At 35.0% G+C, this 20,861-nt stretch overlaps 3 protein-coding genes across 3 annotated transcripts; 1 reads left to right on the plus strand and 2 right to left on the minus strand.

The window, feature by feature from the left end:
• The first annotated feature begins 6,292 nt into the window (after positions 1 to 6,292).
• On the plus strand, positions 6,293 to 7,705 carry LOC112727967 (uncharacterized). Its single transcript, XM_025777925.3, has one exon. It carries the CDS (start codon positions 6,293 to 6,295, stop codon positions 7,544 to 7,546), a length of 1,254 nt encoding a protein of 417 aa, XP_025633710.1. The 3' UTR covers positions 7,547 to 7,705.
• Positions 7,706 to 8,858: 1,153 nt separating this feature from the next.
• On the minus strand, positions 8,859 to 9,804 carry LOC112727968 (small ribosomal subunit protein bTHXc). Its single transcript, XM_025777926.3, has 3 exons — positions 9,470 to 9,804; positions 9,291 to 9,355; positions 8,859 to 9,125 (listed from the first exon to the last, which is right to left on the minus strand). The coding sequence occupies exons 1-3, from the start codon at positions 9,663 to 9,665 to the stop codon at positions 8,991 to 8,993; spliced, it is 396 nt and encodes a 131-aa protein (XP_025633711.1). The 5' UTR covers positions 9,666 to 9,804; the 3' UTR covers positions 8,859 to 8,990.
• Positions 9,805 to 16,610: 6,806 nt separating this feature from the next.
• Positions 16,611 to 19,329, minus strand: LOC112727969 (UPF0481 protein At3g47200). Its single transcript, XM_025777927.3, has 3 exons — positions 19,063 to 19,329; positions 18,585 to 18,977; positions 16,611 to 17,920 (listed from the first exon to the last, which is right to left on the minus strand). The coding sequence occupies exons 1-3, from the start codon at positions 19,075 to 19,077 to the stop codon at positions 16,808 to 16,810; spliced, it is 1,521 nt and encodes a 506-aa protein (XP_025633712.1). The 5' UTR covers positions 19,078 to 19,329; the 3' UTR covers positions 16,611 to 16,807.
• Between the last annotated feature and the right edge of the window lie 1,532 nt (positions 19,330 to 20,861).

Raw genomic sequence — 20,861 nt, forward strand, 5'->3', positions numbered from 1 at the left:
TAAAACTTGTTAGTTCGTTGTTACCTATCCACTCCCAATCGTCATGCTGACGTGTGCTAAATGCATTCAAGTGGAAAGGCAATTATTCGAGATTTAATGGAAAAACAAAAAGGAGGTTAATGCAAAGGGGAATGGCAATGTATGGGGCCTGCATGGTATATATAAGACCTTTTGGGAGTCATTCACGTGGAGGAAGGTTAATTAGGGAAACTCTCCCAAACTTATTACTACATAATTAGACTATGGTCCACAACCAGCTTTATTAAATTCAATGTTACTATGCTCTATTAGTCTATTATCTATTCTAACGGTACGGTGTTGATTTTTTATTTTAATTAATTTCATGGTGTGATGAAGCAGAATCCAATGTTTTGTTTTAACTAATTAATCATTAATTTTAAATTAGAACCCAAATAGTTGGTGCACTAAAGAGGCTAGTTGTGAAGGATAGAAAACAGATTTTAGAAGGGAAGAAGGATTTTTTTTATTTAAATAAAATAAATTTTTTATTTATCAATTTAAATCGAGATATAAAAATTTATTAATTTATATATTTAGTTGTATTTTTGTTGTCAAAAAAACAAAAACAAAAATTACAATGTTTATGTTAGTGTTGGCAGCGACAATATTACTAAATTTTTTTTACATTTTTATTATTACTATCTGCAAAAACGGAGCAATTCTTTTTCTACATTTTCTCAATTATTGCAAGTGAAAATGGACAAAAAAAAAAAAAGAAAAAAAATCATCGTCAATTAATTTAATATTGAAGAGAATAGAACCATAACAAAATACGCAAAAATTTGCAGAATAAAAAATAAAGAGTAAATTATCAATTTCGTCCTCAAATTATTAGAATGCTGACAAAAATAACTTTTACTTTTATTAACGATAAAAATATACTTAAAATATTAGAAAATGCTACAAAAATATCTAATCGTAAATAAAAATCTATTCCGTTAACAGAGTTGGCTGAACGGTCAAACAGATTCCGTTACACCCCTTCTTCTCTTTCTCTTTCATTCTCCCTCACTTCCTCCCTCCCTAAAGCAACTACAACAACAATAAACAGTATCTCAGTCACTCTTCCCTCCCCCAAACCTCCTAGAAACTACTGCAAGCTGCAATAACAACATATCTCAGTCACCCAGAAATTGCAACAACAACAACAACATCATCTTCCTAGCTAGCTGAAACTCCTGCAACAACAACGTCTTCCTTACTATTTCTCTCCTCAAATACGATGTCGCCTCTTCTTCCACAGTTTCTTTCCCTCAAATACGACAATGGTCTTACTCTTTGCTAGTGTCATCTTGCTCATCCACTTCTTCTTTCTTCAATTCTTCTCTCTTGTCGCCTCTCTCTTTCTCTCTCATTGTTGTTCTTCTTCTCTCTCTTCTTAACGACGGTGCCTGCGGTGATGTTTCCATCTCCTCCCATCCTCCCTCACTTCCCAAAACAACTACAACAACAATAAGCAACATCTGAGTGACTCCTTGTCTCCTCCAAACCTCCCAAAATAGACCTTATGTCTCACCCTCTTCATCTCAGCCACAGCAATAATCAGCCATAATCAATAATAATCATCCATAATCAACAATTTCACAATTTCTCATTATGCTTTTTAATAATCTAATAAAAATAGAATCTAAAGAGAAAGAATGACAAAGAGAGGAGCTAAAAAGATAACTTCTCACCGCCTTGGAGAGAGGGACTGTCCGCTGTTGGCTTACTGCAAGAGGAGAGTAAGGCGCTGCAAGACAGGTTTCTAACAGTGATGGAGAGGTGGCGAGCAAGAAGCAACGACGATGGCAAATCTGGTAGAAAAGATCGGGAGATCTGCTGTGAGAGTGAAGAGGGTAAGGAACTGCGAGATCCGCTTCTGACCACAACGGAGGGGCGGCGAGCAAGAAGCAGCGGCGACAACGAGGTTCTGCCATTGAAGACAAAGAGAAAGTGGCGTGGGTTGATGAGCAACTGTTCTATGTGTTGGAGAAATGAAAGCGAGAAGAAGGGAGAAGAAAAAAGGAGAGAGGAATGGGCTGTGAGAGCGCGAGACAGAGAAGATCCGAAGACAGCAGCCATAGATTCAGAGTGAGAGTGAAGAGGGTGAGGCGTAAGCTCTTTCTATGAGGTTTGGAAGAGGGAGGGAGTGAGGACGAATGAAGGAAAGGTAGAAGAAGGGTATAACGGAATCCATTTAACAGCTCAGCCAATTCTATTAACGGAATAGAGTTTTATTTACGGTTGGATATTTTTGTAGCATTTTCCAATATTTTAGGTGTATTTTTGTCGTTAATAAAAGTGGAGGTTATTTTTGTTAGCGTTTTGATAATTCGAGGAAAGAATTAGTAATTTACTCAAAAATGAAACTAACTAATTATTTCTGTTATTCTACTAACAGACTTACTTAACAGTAATAACTACTTTACTGCTAATAACTACATTACAATACTCTATTATATTCTGCTGTTAGCCTGCATTTTTCGTTAATATGCTATCACTCTAATTAAGGGTGTATACGGATACGAGTAATCCATTTATTCGATAGAATTGACTCCGATCCGAATTAATTAATTTCATTATCCGTCGAGTAATAATCCAGTCAACTTGACCTTAATTAGTTCAGGTATCATATATATGGTTGCGGAATCAAACCAACCTAATTATTACCTGATTAGTTTATAATATAATATACATTAAAGCTTGTGAATTTATGAATATTATATGATGTTTATTTAAATATGATTTTGATTATTTATTGCATTTTGTAATTCATCTATTCTTTTTTTTTTTTTTTTTTTCAATTTTTTTCAATTTTTTTCATTTTTCAATTTTTTTTAAATTTAATTTTTAATTAGATATATATTTGATTACCCGAATTGATCCAACTTGAATCGATCCAAGTTGGATTTGGCTTACTATAGATATAATTGCATACGTGATTTTGCTCTGTTTCCATGGAGAAAAGTTGGCAAGATGCTTGTTTGATATAATGTAGGTCTGGATAGGGGTGTTCATAGATCGAATTGTATCCACAGATTCGCAGTAAATATCTGCATCCGATTCGAAAATTGCGAATATGATCCGATCCAATCCGCAAACTGATCAGATCGAATAGCATCTAATCTGCACCCTTAAGGATCGGATCGCGAATATCAACTCTATATCTAAGTATCCGATCTGCAGATCTGCAGATCTGCATTTCCGCACAATAATAATTATATATATATATATGTTAGTTTCTCAGCCACCCTAACCTAACCCTAATCTCACTTCACACTTCTCGCACACTTCACCCTTCCTTCACAGTGCTGCAACCCCAATCTCTCACCCATCCTCAGAGTCAGAGACACCAAACCACCTATTGGCAATTTTGTCTTCGTCTTCGTCTTCCTGATCACCGTCTGAAGCTACTCACCAGAGATCTCTTAATGCTCCTCCCTCTTCGTGGCGTGCTTCCTGTCGGAGTTGTTCCTCGCGAAGTCGCGTAGTCAAGTTCATCCCTTTCGTCACATTCTTGCTAGTCACCGTTGCTTCCTCCCTGACTGTGGTTTGTGGTTCATGATTCTCGTTGGCATTCTCATCCCCTAGCTCCCTTGTCTTGGCAACCTCTGTTCTCTGTTCTTGACCTCCTCCATTCTCAGTTCCTGCCACATCTTCTGAACTCCATCCTATGTTTCCGGAATCAACATCCTCTGTTTTGTTGAATCATTATTCAGGACTTCGGGTAATTTTTTAATATAATCATTTGAATTTTGTGAATAATGCTCTTACTGTTATTGTTTTTTTTTAAAGAGTTCTGCTCCTGTTAATGTTCATATGAATTATGTGAGATGTTCCTGTTCTGATTTATGTTTATGTGATTTATGTAAGATGTTATTTGTAGGATTGTGTTGCTTCGAATGGCTAATAAACAAGCAGTTACAAACAATACAAGTGGATCTGAGGTAAGGAACATTCCTATTCCACCAATTGGTAGTTTCTTAATAGGAATACATGATTGCTGAAATTACATGATGGCTGCAGATTTAAGAAGGGGTCAACTTGTTTTACGATTGTTTTATTTTAAATATTTGTAAATTGTTTAGACTTTTAGTGTGTTATAGTGTTGCTGTTTTATTTTAAATAAGACATTTAGTATTATAGTGCTTATTATCTTCACTTAACATTGGAAGTATTTGTTGGAATGTTTGGTATTATATTTACTTGTTTGTATGTTTTAGTTAGTAGTTATTATTTATATATTGTATTATTTTATTTTTATTATTTAGAAAAAGTTTGATTAAAATTATTTTAGGAATAAATAGGTTTAAAAATGTGAAAGAAATACTTTTATTGAATTTTTTACATAAAAATATAATTAAAAAGAGAAAGTTCAATTATGCGGATATACCTGATATCTGATCCGGTCTACATACACCCCTAAATCTGGATCGGTTGTTGTTTTTTTTTATATATAATTTCTGGTTGCTAATTTGTAGGTCAAACTCCCACAGTGATTTTTTTTTTAATTTTGACTTCCCAAATTGTTGGAGTTTTAAACGGTTACAAATCGTAGAATCAACAAAAGTTACTGCATTATTTTCTCAAGTAACGCTAATTTTATAAAAATTGCCGCAACCTAATAGCATGACACAAAACTGCTGTATTAGTTTTTTAAGCTGCTGCAACTTATTTATTTTATGACTGCAATTTATGAATCAAATGATGTTTATTTAAGTATGATTTTGATTATTTATTGCAGTTTGTAATTCATCTATTCTCTCATTTTTATTCTTTTTCATTATTTTCTTAATTTTTTTTATTTTTCAATTTTTTTTAAATTTAATTTTTAATTAGATATATATTTGATTACCCGAATCGATCCATATTGGATTTGGCTTACTATAGATATGATTGCATAAGTGATTTTGCTCTGTTTCTATAGAAAAAAGTGGGCAAAATGCTTGTATAGGTCCGGATTGATTGTTGTATTTTTTTTAATATAATTTTTGGTTGCCAATTTGTAGGGATTTCAAACTCTTATAATATATTTTTTTTTTAATTTGATTTTTCAAATTGTTGACGTTCTAAACTGTCGCAAATTGTAGAATCAACAAAAAATACTGCATTATTTTTTCAAGTAACAACAATTTTATAAAAACTGTCACAACCTAATAGCAGGACACGAAGCTGCTGTATTAGTTTTTCAAACTACTGTAACTTATTTTATGAGTACAATTTAGCATATATTTTTTTATAGTGTCAGATTCATTGATAAAAAAGTCTCTAACCCAAACTAAATCGACTAACCAAATCATGTATATTCCTAATTCTATTTTGGCACTGGCACCAATATGAAGCTTTAAAATGAACAAGCTCTCATGGCTTTTAATTGAAATTTATCTTTTCCTACAAGAATATTCTTATTATTAGGTGAAAAAACCTATATGTTTTTAGATTTTACAGACAAATAATATTCTAAGAATACCCAATATTAAGCAATAAAAAACAAAAAAACTACAAAATTTAAACCTTTAAATACATAAAATAAATATAAAGTATTTTTTTAATAGAGTAAAGTATCGTTTTTGTCTCCAATATTTGGAGTAAATCCTATTTGTGTCCCTAACGTTTAAATCGTCTTATTTGTGTCCCTAACATTTGTAAAAGTGATTCAATGTTATCCTGCAGTCAATTACACATCACGAGCGCTTTAGTTTGAGTTTTAAAAATCTCTTCTTGAAGTTAGAATACAAATGTCTGGGATAGAATTGATGATCTACTCCGAAAAATAACTTATCAAATGTTGAAACTAATTCCTACAACATTTACATAATTCACTTTTCTAGAGACATAATTGAATCTAAACACAAATAGTGGGTATAATATTACAATAAGAAATTGATAAATGCTAAAAAGAAAAAAACTAAATAACTGTTAACAGTTTAACACTCTGTCTGTCTGTCTCTCTCTCTATCTCTATATATATAAGAAATTGATAAATGCTAAAAAGAAAAATGAAGGTTATATGTACCATTTTTGCATACACTTCTCTTAAATTGATAATAAGTCCGAATATCAGTAATAAACCAAATAAGTAAATAAATGTGTGTGAAAATCAGAGAATCAGTATAAACAACTGTGGTTACTATAATAGCTGAAAAAATAGTTGTTTGTCTCATAACATGAAATTGATAAATGCTAATAAAAAAAGCAAATAACTGTTAACTCTAAATGAATACTTTTATATATAAATGCATAATATCAAGGCAAATCTGAAAGTCTCAACAAACACAAACTTCTCAGAATGTTTGACCCTAGACACCTTAAAAGTGCCAAGTTACTTTTATCCTCTCTGTTTATATTCTCTGCCATAATTTTTGTTATCCATGCATATAGTATCAATTACCATGATTTCCTACACTCTGCTACAAATAAAGAACCTTCAGAGAATTTGCAAGCTCAGAGTCACAGATTCAAAGAGCAAATAAGATCAACACTTTCTAATCTGCCTTTACACTCCATTCAAGAAGAGAATGTTAGAATTCAAGCTGGAAATCAGAATGATTTGGTTGCTCCACTCGGTGTGACAGAATTAGAGAGAATAGCTTGGTTTCGGAAAAACCTGCACAAGTTTGATATTCTCAAGTCAAACAACTCGACCCGCAGATTTCACAGCAGAGTTCTAGAATTCTTCAGCCGTGAATGCGAGGCTCAGTTTTTCATGACTTGGATTTCGCCAGCAGGCTCGTTTGGTGTAAGAGAATTGATGTCCGTGGAAAGTGTTTTTAAGGTTCATCCCGGCGCATGCCTTGTAATTTTGTCAAGAACTTTGGAGACCACGGACGGCTACACAGTGCTGAAACCGTTGCTCGACAGTAGGTTCAAGGTTCAGGTTGTGACCCCAGACTTGCCTATTCTGTTCAAAGGGACACCGGCCGAAGCTTGGTTTCGTGAGTTAATAAAAGGTAAGAAGGATCCAGGTGAGATTCCTTTGTCACAAAATCTATCTAATCTGATAAGACTTGTAGTGCTCTATAAATATGGTGGAATCTACATAGATACAGACTTTATTGTTCTAAAACCATTAACCGGGTTGCGGAATTCTATCGGAGCACAAAGCATGGATTTAAGATCTAAGCACTGGACTAGATTAAATAATGCTGTTCTGATTTTCGATATGAAACATCCACTTCTTCACGAATTCATTAGTGAATTTGCATTGACTTTTGATGGAAACAAATGGGGGCATAATGGTCCATACCTGGTTTCTAGAGTGATCAAGAGGCTGCTGAAAAGACCCAGTTTCATATTTAAGATCTTGCCACCTATGGCTTTCTATCCAGCTGATTGGAATAAGATAAGGGGGTTTCTCAGGAAGCCGAAAACTCAAACTGAATCGAAATGGGTAGAAGCCAAAGTGCTTCAGCTCTGTGCGGAGACTTATGGGATTCATCTATGGAACAAGCAAAGCAGAAGATTGACAATAGAAGATGGAAGCGTCATAGGAAAACTTGCATTAAATCATTGTGTCATTTGCAACCATATATTTAGTTCTTAGATAACAGTTCTTGAAAAAAGAAAAAAATGGTGGAGAAGGAATTCTATTGTGAATACCAGTTTTTCATTATTCCCCTATCTATAGGAAACACTATGATACGATTGTAAAAGAAATGCAATTATGGTTATACAAAGCAAAAGGTATTCTCTAGCAATACAAGTCTAAACCATAGTCTGAATCTAAACTTTTCACATCTTTACAAACCAAATCCTTCTCTATCAATCCGAGCTAATTGGCTGACCAATTTAGTTTGATTAATTCCAGGGATTCTAGGATTAAGGTCTGTAATAACTCTCAATCCGACAAAAATATGATATTAATTATACACGAGTCACTATAAAATACAGGTGCTAGACTAGTATGCTCCATTTCAAGTAATCTCCACAGGGATATGCTTCCCCCTTTCATAAGCTGCACCAAATTTCTATGTTCATGAGCTAGGAGGTTTTTCTAGAAAAAAGAAAAATAAAGACGGATGTACCCAAAGACTTGGATCAAGAATTTATGAGAATCATAGTTTCCTTAAGTTTCTTAGAATCACATTTATCATAAAAGGCTGCATTCATTACATCCATCAAACCATCAAGTAATGCTAGCTAAATAAAGTCAACAAGCAATTTCGGGTTCTCTATAATCCTTTTGATATTCAGAGCTATATACCAGTGAATTTGTTTACCACTCTCCTAAGTAGTTTCAAATTTCCAATATAACATGTAAAATTATTCCAAGTATGATGTAAGAAAATTCGCAAGATACAGTCCTTAAAAATTTAAGGAGAAGAGTGAAAGGGCAAAACTAGACTAATACAACCAGTAGAGAATTAAGATGGTGACTGCACTTTCGGATTCAGAGCTGACATACAAAAAACACAGTATTGAGCCTAAGTTCCAAGTGTTATGGAAGCACTCATAGTCCTTTGTTTTTCCCAAGGGCTATTTCTACCAATATCTCAACTTTCACATAGGCAAAAAGAAACCAAGAAATATTTACATACTCTTGAAGCACATTTAATGCATGTTTCAAGAATATTTATAACTACATATTGTTGGTTTTCTACATAACTTTCATATATTTCAAATGAAAATGTTCTTTGAGCATGTATTAAATGGGGCTCCAAAAGCATGCAAGAATTTCTCGAAAGAATCCGTATCATGTTTACCACTGAGAATACACAAGGTCCAATGTAAGACAAATCCTAGGCAAACACAAGCCTTGATTTTATTTTATTCTATTGTAATGCTAATGGCTGAACCATCAATCTTAATTTCACAATAGAGTTTAATACAGATAAAAGAAGAACACTAGCCTCAACTAATATAAAGATAGTTAAAACTCATCATATAATATAAACAAAATCCATATTGTATATTGTCATAGAGCAATGCAATTCAAATATCAACAACTAAACAATGAAACATTTTAGAACTACAATTCATTAACAAATTCAGCTAGTAAAGAGAGACTCATCAATTTCAATCTTCACCACTTCATTATCTTCGAAACGATCCTTCTTCGTAGGTGCCGGCGGAGCAAAAAGCCTCGGTGGTCCTCTACCCTTTTTCTTGTCCCTTGGCCTTGCCTGAAAATAACCATAACATGAAATTTTGAGCATAATTGCAAAACATAGTTTCAAAAATAAGAACCCATTAATAAAAAAGATCAAAACTTCAGACAAAAGAGAAGTAGAGGAACAAAGCAATAAACATGGGAAATTTCGAAAAACAGAATACAAGCAGAACATTACATTTCCGAATGAATGGTTGAAGCGCTTTCCCTTTGCAGTTTTCTTGTCACCTCTGCCACAGTAAACTGAAAAAGAAACAATAAAACGGTGAATGTGCAAATGGGGTGCTAGAATTCACACATAACACAAAAAATTTACTGCAAATTTTGCAACTTTTTGGGTTTTGTTGTAGGATGTACCAGAAGGGATTGGAGAAGGAGAAGAGGAAGTTGTGGCGGAGTGTGAAACGGAAACAGAAGAAGTGAAGAGTGGTGAAGAGGAGAGGGTTTGGGAGTGAGAGAAAGAAAGGTGAGAAGAGGAAGAAGTGTGGAGTTGAGTGGAGAGTGGTGGAGGTGAAGCTAGAAGCAGTGAAGCCATGGCTGAGGATAACACCATAATGGGATAAGGTTTTGAGAGTGAAGAAAAAGGGTTCACTTTGCAGTTTTATTTGGACTATGAACTCATCACCTATCTTGTGATAATAGTTAGGAAAAACATTCTATAAACACAATAATACAATTAGCAAAATAATTAGAGTTTTTTTTGGCAGGAATATAAATATATAATTAAATTGTTTATAAACACTATATTTTCATGGTTGATTAGTGACTGATTGTCAATTTACATATAACATAGTTGACTTTTAAGAGAAGAAATCATTTTCTAAAATTTAGTATGTAAAAGTAAAAATATGTAAAACAATGAAGGACAAAAATATTTCTCTTTCTTTTGCAAAAATGGTTTATAATTTATCTAAAATTTTCTATAGTAAAAAAGTAATTTTTCATTAAAGAAATTAGATAAATCTAATTGGTTTTATTTACTAATAATTTAATTAAATAAAAAAATAAAATATAAAAACATAATAATAAGATAATTGATAAGTATAGTTTTATATTTTCAAGCCGTATATGTTTAAAAGTTTAATTTTGATAAAGTAATGCATAATCATTTAATTACATCAAGTAACAACTAACAAGTTTCTGTCTAATGGCTAATGGAGAGACAACCTTGAAGATTGTGGCTGGGTCAAACACAGAGTCAGGATGACAGAATGGGAGAGTTGAGGACAAGCTATCGCAGGAAGAACAACGGAAGGAAAATGAAGAAACTTGGGCTTTGGCAGTGGAGTCGGCCGCTGTTTTGTATGATGAGGAGGAGGATATTATGGAAATTTTGCAAGCTCAAAATGAAGAAATAGAGGCAAAGAGAAAATTGGCGAAACAAAAACAAAAGGTAAGAAGGAGTCGTCCGAAGAATCAAAATAAGGTGAGTAAAAATTTGTTTAAATGATTGTGAGCTGCTAGAATATTAGGGGATTGCGAGGAGATGGTAAAATAAGCATGGTGAAATCTTTGAAAAAAACGTTTAATTTGAACATGTTAGGTTTGCTTGAAACAAAAAGGGAGTTGATTAATAAATATGATGTTGCAAGAATTTGGGGAAATAGTTCTGGAGGTTGGGAGTTTGTGGAGTCTGTAGGGGCGGCTGGGGGCTTGTTGTTAATTTGGGATGGTATAATGTTTAAAAAAAGTAACTGTTATAAAGGAGAGAGGTGGTTGTGCATTGAAGGGGTGTTAACAAAGAACAACTTTAATTGTGCTTACTGTTTGGTATACGGAGCGCATGGGAGGGAGGAGAAGCAGGTGGTATGGGAGGAATTGAGCTATATTATGGGGCTATGTCAGGTACCGTTCTGCTTGTTGGGCGACTTTAATGAGATTCTGCAAGTCGAAGATCGCAAAGGGGTGAATAGTTTACCGGCTTCAGCGGAGGAGTTTAAGAGTTGGATACATGACATGCAGTTGGTGGATTTACCGCTTACTGATAGGAAGTTCACGTGGTTTAGGAGTCGATCCTGTAGTCGGATTGATAGAGTTTTGGTCAATATAGAATGGACGGAAGAGTTTCCAGATATACGGCTAAAAGGCAGACCAAGGGGATTGTCAAATCACTGCCCGTTGATTGTGGAAGATACAAGAGTAAAAAGGGGCCCCCGACCTTTCAGAAGTCTGGATTCCTGGTTTACACATAAGGATTTTCTAAGAATGGTCAAAAATGAATGGAGATGTTTGGAAGATGCTCAATTCACTTGTAAACTGAAGGCCTTGACGATACCTTTGCGGCAATGGCATAGGGATAATTTTTGGCGACATGGATAAGAGGTTGGGAGGTTTGAGGAAGAGATCAGGAAGCTTGACAATATGGTTAGTGATGGCATCTATGATGGTACGATGGAGGCTAGAAGGAAGGCATTGGTGAGCTTTTGTGAAAAGTGGTATAGTAGGAAGAAAATTCACTGGAAGCAGATGTCTCTGTCTAAACATGCTAGGAACATAGATAGGAATACCAGATACTTTCATAATATTGCCTCGGCTAGAAGAAGGAATAACAGGATAGACACTCTGATGATTCATGGACGGCTTGTGCGGAATCAGACAAGGATAAAGGTGGCAATTAGGGGGTTTTACAAGGATCTATATCGACAAGAATATGCTCTGAGGATTGGTGTTCGGGATGGTTTGGTGAAGCGGATTGATGGAGCTGAGGCTGAAGCTCTAGAGGTTTTGCCATCGTTGGAGGAAATTAGGGAGGCAGTATGGGATTGTGAATCTTCTAAGGCCCCAGATAGTGATGGATATAATATGAATTTCTTCAAGAAATGCTGGGAGGAGATTGGGCCGGAATTCACTGCAGCTGTGACGGGATTCTTCCAAAGTGCTAAGTTACCAACTGATGTGAATGTCACGTGGGTGACGCTTGCTCCGAAATTTGTCGGGGCTAAGGAGATCAAGGATTTTCGGCTGATTAGTATGGTAGGGTGTGTGTATAAGGTGATTTCGAAGGCATTGGTGAGAAGAATGAGATCAGTTATGCCGGGCTTGGTAGGAGAGACTCAGAGTGCATTTGTGAAGGGTAGAAAAATCCATGACAGCGCGCTCATAGCATGTGAGACGGTTCATTGGCTCAAGACGCGGCGAAAGAAAGCGGCTATTATCAAGCTGGATTTTCAAAAAGCTTATGATAGAGTCAGATGGAGTTTTGTGGATATTGTACTTCAGAAGATGGGGTTCGGCCACAGATGGAGGACTTGGGTGAAGGAGTGTGTCAGTACGGCCACTATGTCAGTCCTGGTTAATGGGTCGCCTTCCAAGCCGTTCAACATGGAGAGGGGTCTAAGACAAGGAGATCCTCTTTTTCCTCTTCTATTTGTGCTTGTGGTCGATGTCTTGCATAGGATGTTAGGTGAAGCCGTCAGGAACGGGCGCATCACTCCGCTACTGGTCGGGGGAGATCATATCGAATTGACACACTTACAATTTGCAGATGATACTATCTTGTTTTGTCCTCCAGAGACAGCGACAATTGTGAATTATAAGAGGCTGTTGCGATGTTTTAAGCTGATGTCTGGACTGAGCATCAATTTTGATAAGTCGAATCTGATTCCCGTGAATTGTGAGCAGGAGTGGGTAGATCATGTGTGTGGCCTACTGGGGTGCAATCAAGTTGTCTTACCTATGAGGTACCTAGGGATTTCGTTAGGAGCAAATCCACGCCTGGTGAAGACTTGGAAACCAATCATAGATAAGGTGGAAGAGAAACTCAGCTTATGGAAAGCAAAGGTTCTAAACAAAGCAGGTAAGCTTGTCCTCATCAAGTCGGTATTGAATAGCCTACCAATCTATTACTTAAGTCTGTACAAGATGGCGAAGGCGGTTGCTGACAAGCTGATTTCATTACAGAGGAGCTTTATGTGGTGTAAGGAGGATGGTAACTATGGTATCCCTCTAGTTAAGTGGGAGGTGGTACATGCACCGAAAAAGGCTGAGGGGTTTGGGAGTTAAGGATGCAGTTCTTAGGAACACAGCACTTTTGTTTAAGTGGTGGTGACGGTTTTCAAAGGAGGACTGCTCATTGTGGAAGAAGATTGTTTGCTCTTGTAACAATTTGAATCCTAATGAAATGCTAGCAAATCAGACTTTACCGGTAAAAGGAGGACCCTGGAAAGACATTTGTCAGTTAAATATAAAAGAGCAAAGGGTGAAGGAAAAAATGGTTAGTGGTCTGGCGATGGAAGTAGGGAATGGAAGTAGAACTCTTTTCTGGGAAGATAATTGGATTCAAGGTGGCCCCTGAAAGCGAGTTTTCCAAGGCTCTTCTCTATTTCAAACCAGCAGGGATCTGTGATTAGGGATTGTGGGTTTTGGGACGGGTTAGATTGGATATGGAATTTTCAGTAGAGGAGAGTGTTGTTCCAATGGGAGTTGGAACTTGTTTATCAACTTCATGAGAGGTTAAGGCTAGTGAAGCTATCAACTGGTAGAGAGGATGTTGTTTGGAAGTTTGATCATAAAGGTGTGTTTTCTACTAACTCTTTTCTGCAGGTACTACAATTGGAGACTCTATCGGACGAGATTACTAGCTATAATTTCACAAATTCTATTTGGAGAGGGGGTGGTACCTCCAAGAATAGAGCTTTTTAGATGGTTTGTCCTAGTTGGTAGAGTTAATACTAAAGAAAGGTTGAGTAGACTAGGAGTTGTTTTTAATAGTGATAATATATGTGTACTGTGTAAAAAGGAGATAGAATCTGTATATCATTTATTTCTGATTTGTGAGTATACATGGCAGGTTTGGTGCGCTTGGTAGAGGGATTTGGATAGAGCTTGGACTATTCCTGGAACCATTAAAGAACTATTTGGGAGTTGGACTGGTATGCACAATCGAAAAGAAGTGCAGAAGACATGGCTGACAGGATTCTTTGCAGTGATTTGGAACATCTAGTTGGAACGCAATGCCAGAATTTTCAATAATAAAGAAATAGGTGTTGATATCATACAGGGAATGACGTTTTTGAGTTACAAAGAATGGACTGGTAGTGATCCTTTTGGTTGTTGATGACAATGTCGGAGATGATAGAGGATTCATAACTTTTGTATACAGGTTTAGTTCATGTCTGTGTGTATACGCTCCACTCTAATGTGTTGAGTTTTCTTTGTTTCAAAAAAAAAAAAAACAAGTTTCTGTCTAAAGTTTTTGTCTTAATTCTAAATCCTTTTCTTTTTGGGTAGAAATAATATGTATTCCTCACCATTACTCGAAATATTATTTTAACCGGTCAGATATATAATCTCATAATTATAATTATACCACTTTTAATTTTGTTCACAAAGCCACCTTAGTTTTTTCCTTTGGTCTTGCTCCACTAAATCATGCACTAACATGATGACAAAGGGAAATAATTTGTTTTAGATACCAGTTTCAATATTTAGAAAATCTTCTATGAATAAGCATTGATTTTAGGGCAAATGACTTGGTTAAACCAAGTGCATTTGAAAATGTCCTGAATGTCCCAAACTGAAAATTGCAACGTCAAAATCTCAAACAACGTTTCTATATAAATTGAATTGAATAAATTTGATTTAGCAAAACAGGTAGTAAATCGAATCTAAATGATTCGAATTAGGTGCTAAACGAAATTCAATGAAAATCGAATCAAATCAATTCGATTTAGATATGAGCTTATTAGATTCGATTTATGTGTGAACGTAAATGGAATGAATTTAATTTGATTTATACATGCAACCAGCCTTAGAGTAAATCGAATGTAATTGTTTCGATTTACAAAGGAGGGAGGTATATAAAAACCAGTTGCTATACGAAATTTTGTAGAAGAGTGAGATTCACAATAGCTAGTGATGAGAGTTTTGTAGCTCTTGTGCACTATAGAGGGTCCATTAAGAAGAAAACGCGATCAGGGATTAAGTTCACTGACAAGGACCCGCTGAGTGTTTTTTCTCAAACCTTCGACAAGTTTCGCTGAGTTTAAGAGTACTATACTCCAAAGACTAGGACTGCATGGCGTGAAACGGGTGGAGAAGTTGTTCTATCGTATTCCGATCTCCGTGTTATGCGATGATGTGAAGTATGATTCATTCATTATTAGCAGTGACGAAGATATGCAGGTGCTGTTTCATTGTCGCTGTCAGTTTCCTGAGGTGAGGACTCCGGAGTTGTTGGCGAAACTTGTGGATGTGGCATCTAGTTTTGGAGGCTCGAACAAGAATATGCACTCCACCGGACATGTAGCCAGCTCTAGTGTATTGCCTGTTAGATCATCGTCAGCAGTGCTGGTGTTTACACCCGAGCCAGACTTAGTGGCTTCACCATTGTTTGCCGTCAATCCGAATCAAAGTTGTGATGTATTAGTTGGCGAGGATGGACTGTTGGGGCTGCATAAGAATAGAAGATGACTTCTCACATTTGTCACAAAAAAACCTCTCAATGAATCCCAACCAATCCTTTATAGATAGAAACGCTAACCACTACATTACTCACGATCCAATTCTTTGTATTAACAAAACAATTACTAATATGAGATAAAAACATGTTCTATTTATTAACAAACATCAAAAACAGTCGTTAACCCTGTTCATTACTCTACACCTAACCCTATTCTATAGTTAATGACTCACTAAGACTGACATGAACTAAATTCAAATATCTGTTTTTAGATTCATTTTAAAAACTCCACACTAACAGTTCTAACTAACTACTAATTTATTTAAAAAAAATTAAATATTAAAAAACACTAACCTCGAGGTGGATGGCTCCAACAATATGCGCGACTCCATCAAGTCGATACAGACGATTCGGGTCGTCTTCCATGCATGCAGAGTCGGTCCAAACCGAGTTGCTTCTAGAGAATCTCGAAACTGGGTGGTGGGGTTGGGAGTGGGGTATGAGGTTTCTGAGTTCGAATCAAGTGACTTCGATTTGTTTAAATAGCGAAGAAGCATGTAAATCGAAGCAAGTCATTTCGATTTACAAAAGCATTAAATATTCGTTTTGAATTTTCGATTTGGGACATTCAGGACATTTGCAAATGTACTTGGTTTAACCAAGTCATTTGCCCTTGATTTTATGCATGTTTCTGAGTTTTGATTTCCGATCATAAATCACTTGAGATATGCCGTTAATTCATTCTGACCTTCTAACAGAGTTGTTGTCAATAGTGCGTTTGGTTTGTATTTTTATTTTTTGTTTTTATTTTTAGTATTTTTTATTTTTTAGATTTTATAAAAAAAATAAAAATAAAAAATGAAAACAGAAAACAAGATTTTATTGTTTTCATTGTTTTTATTTTTTCCTTCACAAAATTTAAAAAACAGAAAGTACTGAAAATAAAAACAAAAAATAAAAACGCAAACCAAGTCCACCCTAATATTCATGTTTGCTTTATTTCTTTGGCCAAATTATATATTAATCTCACAAGTTTCGTTCATTAATTTTGCTTTAATTGTATGAATATAAGGATCATATCATGAAAGATTTGCTTGATTTCTTTGACAAACCTCAAACAAAACAAGACAGAAAATTTCATTCACAATAATTTCAGGAAAACACCTCTTCAATGTTCAACATGGACCTAAATCTCTTCCATTAACATACACAAGCTTCAAGATCACAATTGTGCATTAAATTTTAAACTTGAAAAAGCATTAAGAGACACAAATAGCACTTTTTCTTGCTGATGCCTAAGAGCCACTAGTTGCATTATGTGCCTGTTCAGCTGCATAATGTGTCTGCTTAGCTGAATAATATGTCTGCATAATGGTGAGAACAAGCAACACAATCGCGGCCACAACGCCGAAAAATTTCCATACTGTAGGGATATGATCACGTATCAAGATCGCTAGCCAGTTCCACCAATAGAACACAAGAGTCTCAAGAACACGCCTGCACCTATGCCAAGTGATTATAGGCCATTCGTGGAACATTTTCGTGACCAATGTAGTCTGGTGTGCATTAAGTTTCTTATAGTGGTCGCTATAACTTGAATCCATGTGATCAACACCATCAGAGATTGTGCGAAACGTAGTCATAATTTCATCCTTGCTCTTCTTGAACTCATTCACTATCACTCCCTTTTTCTCCAGAAACTCAAGGTCATGCTCACAGCATATCAAAGTTTGGAAGAACAAAGCATAGGAAGTGTACTTGCCTCTTATCCAAATTCTGCTCTGCTCCCAAGCAATCAAGTTTCTCCATCTCGCTTCCGTTGTTTCCTTAATATGCAGAGCCGGTATTTCGAGTATCTTACCTTGCTCATTGAAACTTATGTTAAAATCAAATATGTCCACAATCTTATGCTGATTGTTAGGACTAGGATTAGCATTAACATTACCATTAGGACTACCATTACCAATGCTGTTGCTATTTGTTGATTTAATGGTTATTCCTGCAGCTCGAAGCCTAGTGGCGCATCGCTTTAGTTCTTGGCATGCTTGTCTCAATCGTTTGGCTTCTTGATTGTTGTCTTCTTCAACTGTGGACAAATGCATTAAGTGAAGCATATGAGCCAAACCACGGTGGTTTTTTGAATTGTAACCAAAGGCATTGTGCATGATGTCAGCCACACGATGATCTTCCGCAACCTTACTTTTGTCAGGGAACACAATATTGTACAACTTCTTGAGAACAATGAAAGGGATCTGATTTTCCAGCATGGAAATATCATTCAGCACAAACTGCACCTTCTCCTCTGTCTCTAGGAATGGGTCATTGGAAAATGTATGGCTTTGGTTTGGTGGTGAATTCATGTATTCCACAAGCTTGTGGAGAAGTTCTAGCAAGAAACAGCCATCCACCTGTAACACGCACAAATGGACCTTGTTCAATAAGTAGAAGTTGCATTTAGAAACTATGGACCAGATACAATAAGGTTGTGTTTGGATTCCGACTTCAAGATAACAATACATAGATATGAACTACATAAAGCTATTAGCTGGAGTCATAGACAGAACTCTTCAGCCACACAAAATCCACAGAAAATATACAATTGTCTTAGACTCTTAGAACACAGTGTCTTGTATGTTTTTCCTGTCAAAAAGACTATGTACACACCAAAAATTAGTCATGGTATATTTTTGTATTTAAATACATGTCTAGTTAACTCATTTATAATGTGTATTTTGTTTAAAGGTGTATTTTACATTGGTAACGGATTTGAGTACACACCTAATATGGTTGAAGTATTTTAAACAACTTTTTTGTGTGTTTCTACATTTAAAACCGAAAATTTTAATGCATTTGTTTTATGTAGAGATGATAATTAAAAAACCGTTAAATAACAATTTAGTCAAACATGCTAACTTTTCTCGGTTATCAAGTTCACACCAAGAGTGTCACCGTATAATTGTTTCCTTTTTAAACTACCAAACAACATGACTGTAGAAACTAGAGGGTCAACTCAAGATTCATTCAATTCGCTTTCCATTTTCCACAAATAAGTAACTAGAGTAGGGTCACTACCATCATGATTTTGGCTAGGTCGTGGGGATCCAAGTCGAGGTCACCGCCATAGGAAGCGCGAACCAACTTGTCAAACTTGAGAATTTCCTGGCCCCACTCTCGAGTTCCCGGTTCTGATGATCTTCTGCGTCCTCCGGCTTGTCCTTGGTTGCTGGACACTACCCTGCGGTCAAGGAAGCTCTTGGCGTAGCGCCATTTGGGTTCTTCCATTAACAGAATCTGCCTTGTGGCTCCCCTGTGTAAGGGTCCTACTGAGACCAACCTTGGCTTGTAACATTCTTCTTTGGGCGCTCGAATCTCGTCTGGGATTCTTGAAATGCTGCATGCTTGAACTTCTCCGTGGTCAAGAGATCCCAGCATCACTTCAACGGGAATCATCCATTCACTTTCGTTCTTCAATTTCAATTTCAAAAACCAAAACGATTAATAGAATTAACAGAGAAGATAAAAGACCGAGAAGGAAAAATCGATGACATACCTTGTCAGGAGTCATGTTTGTTTTTTTCTCAGTAAAGAAAATCTTAACAGCAAACTCGTAGATACAACAGCTGTGGATTCTGAGTGCTAGAAGTCTCTCTGCTTAGAAATGATTTTCCATAGGAAGAAGAATCTGTTAAGGTTCTAAGAAAGTCACAACAAATGAGGAAGTCAATGTAAACTGTAAAGTCAACTTAGAATACTGTACCAAAAACCAATCATTGTATCAGCAACCTACCTAGTTCAATTAGGGTATTACGGATTTACTGAGATAACTGATAATAACAACATACACTTGTAACAAAATAAAGAAATTAATTGTTATTAAATTTATAAATTTTATTAAGTGTGAGTTACAAATTTGAAGATGATTTTAATTTCTTATTTTTACCAAATTTTTCATTTTGAAAAAATTTAATCTGTGATACTAATATAGTATTCTTAAAAAATGTCATTAAGATACATATTTGTATTAATCTCGTGTGATCGTGTCAAGTATGGACTAGGTTACTGAGCATTTATAGTTTTTAAGTGTGCAAGAGCAAAAGTAAAAATAAAAAATTTAAAAACTTTAAATTCTAAACAATTAGCGCAAAATTCTTAATTCAAAAAAAAAACTCCAGTAATTACTTATTTATCTGAAATTAAATAATTTTATTTTCTCTTTTAATCTATTGTTCGTGTTGTTCACAATTATCATTGTTTTCTATACTTTCTCCCGTCTACCGTTCCACTGCCGCCGCGGGGTTCCCGCCAACCGAAACCGCACCTTGTTTTTTCGTAGGCGAGTCGGATCCCTCTGCAGCCCCTTCCGTGCTTCACCGTGGCCACTGCACCTACTGATCCCGCCGCAACTGCAACCGCAACCATGGCTGGAGGATAACACCATAATGGGATAAGGTTTTGAGAGTGAAGAAAATGTGTTTACTGTGCAGTTTTATTTGGCATATTGAGCCATCCTCTCTTCAGACTCTTGTATTATGTTTAAGAAAGGAAATTTTTTTTCTCCAAATTTTAGAAACATGAAATGAGATTTTTTTTTTTCTCTATGTTGATAGTAAAAAAATTATTAGATGATTTAATATATTTAATTAAATTATTATCTAATAATTTTTAACTATCAACTTTATAAAGAAACAAATATATGTGAGTTTTAATCAAAATTTTTCTTCTTTCTTTCTCAAACAACTGTTTATATATAAACTTTTTTGTAGTTAAAAAAATATTTATTAATAATTTTATTAAGAAAAAGAAAAAATAAAAAAACAAATATATAGTAATAAGATCATTTATAAGAAATATTAGTTGATTAATATTTTTTTAATATTTAACTTACATTTAAATTAATATTATCCAATTTTTATTTTTTTCCACTAAAAATATTAGCTCTATAGCATTTTTTTATTTTATTTTTTCAGTTAAATAATCCAAAATGAATATATTTTTATTGTTTTTAAACCTATGTAATTTTTTTCGTGCAGTATTATTGTTTTCCACTTTTCCTTCAAACTTTAAAATGCTATCTAGCAAATCCCAAGCCTTAATTTATCTATGGTATGCACTCATCGGTCACGAGGAAGGTTAGGAAGTAAAGTAGTAAACAGATTTTGTAATTTATAATTATCAATTAATTATTATTAATGTTTTTAATAGTATGAAATTATATCTAATAGTGTGAGAATTAGAATTATTCAATTTTTGCTTTGTTAGTTAAATGTTGATCAAATTTTAATGAAAATACTAATTCTTTAAATTTTTTCTTTTATTAATATTTACTAATTTTTAATTGATATTTTATCT

The sequence above is a fragment of the Arachis hypogaea genome, chromosome 12, assembly GCF_003086295.3.
Source record: "Arachis hypogaea cultivar Tifrunner chromosome 12, arahy.Tifrunner.gnm2.J5K5, whole genome shotgun sequence".
NCBI classification, from domain to species: Eukaryota; Viridiplantae; Streptophyta; class Magnoliopsida; order Fabales; family Fabaceae; genus Arachis; species Arachis hypogaea.

Coding starts and splice junctions, on each gene's coding strand:
- LOC112727967 (XM_025777925.3), top strand. CDS start 6,293: ATGTTTGACCCTAGACACCTTAAAAGTGCCAAGTTACTTTTATCCTCT.
- LOC112727968 (XM_025777926.3), bottom strand. CDS start 9,665: ATGGTGTTATCCTCAGCCATGGCTTCACTGCTTCTAGCTTCACCTCCA. Junction 9,356..9,469: donor TCCTTCTCCAATCCCTTCTG/GTACATCCTACA, acceptor TTTCTTTTTCAG/TTTACTGTGGCAGAGGTGAC. Junction 9,126..9,290: donor TCAACCATTCATTCGGAAAT/GTAATGTTCTGC, acceptor GGTTATTTTCAG/GCAAGGCCAAGGGACAAGAA.
- LOC112727969 (XM_025777927.3), bottom strand. Junction 17,921..18,584: donor ACCTAGCCAAAATCATGATG/GTAGTGACCCTA, acceptor TGCGTGTTACAG/GTGGATGGCTGTTTCTTGCT.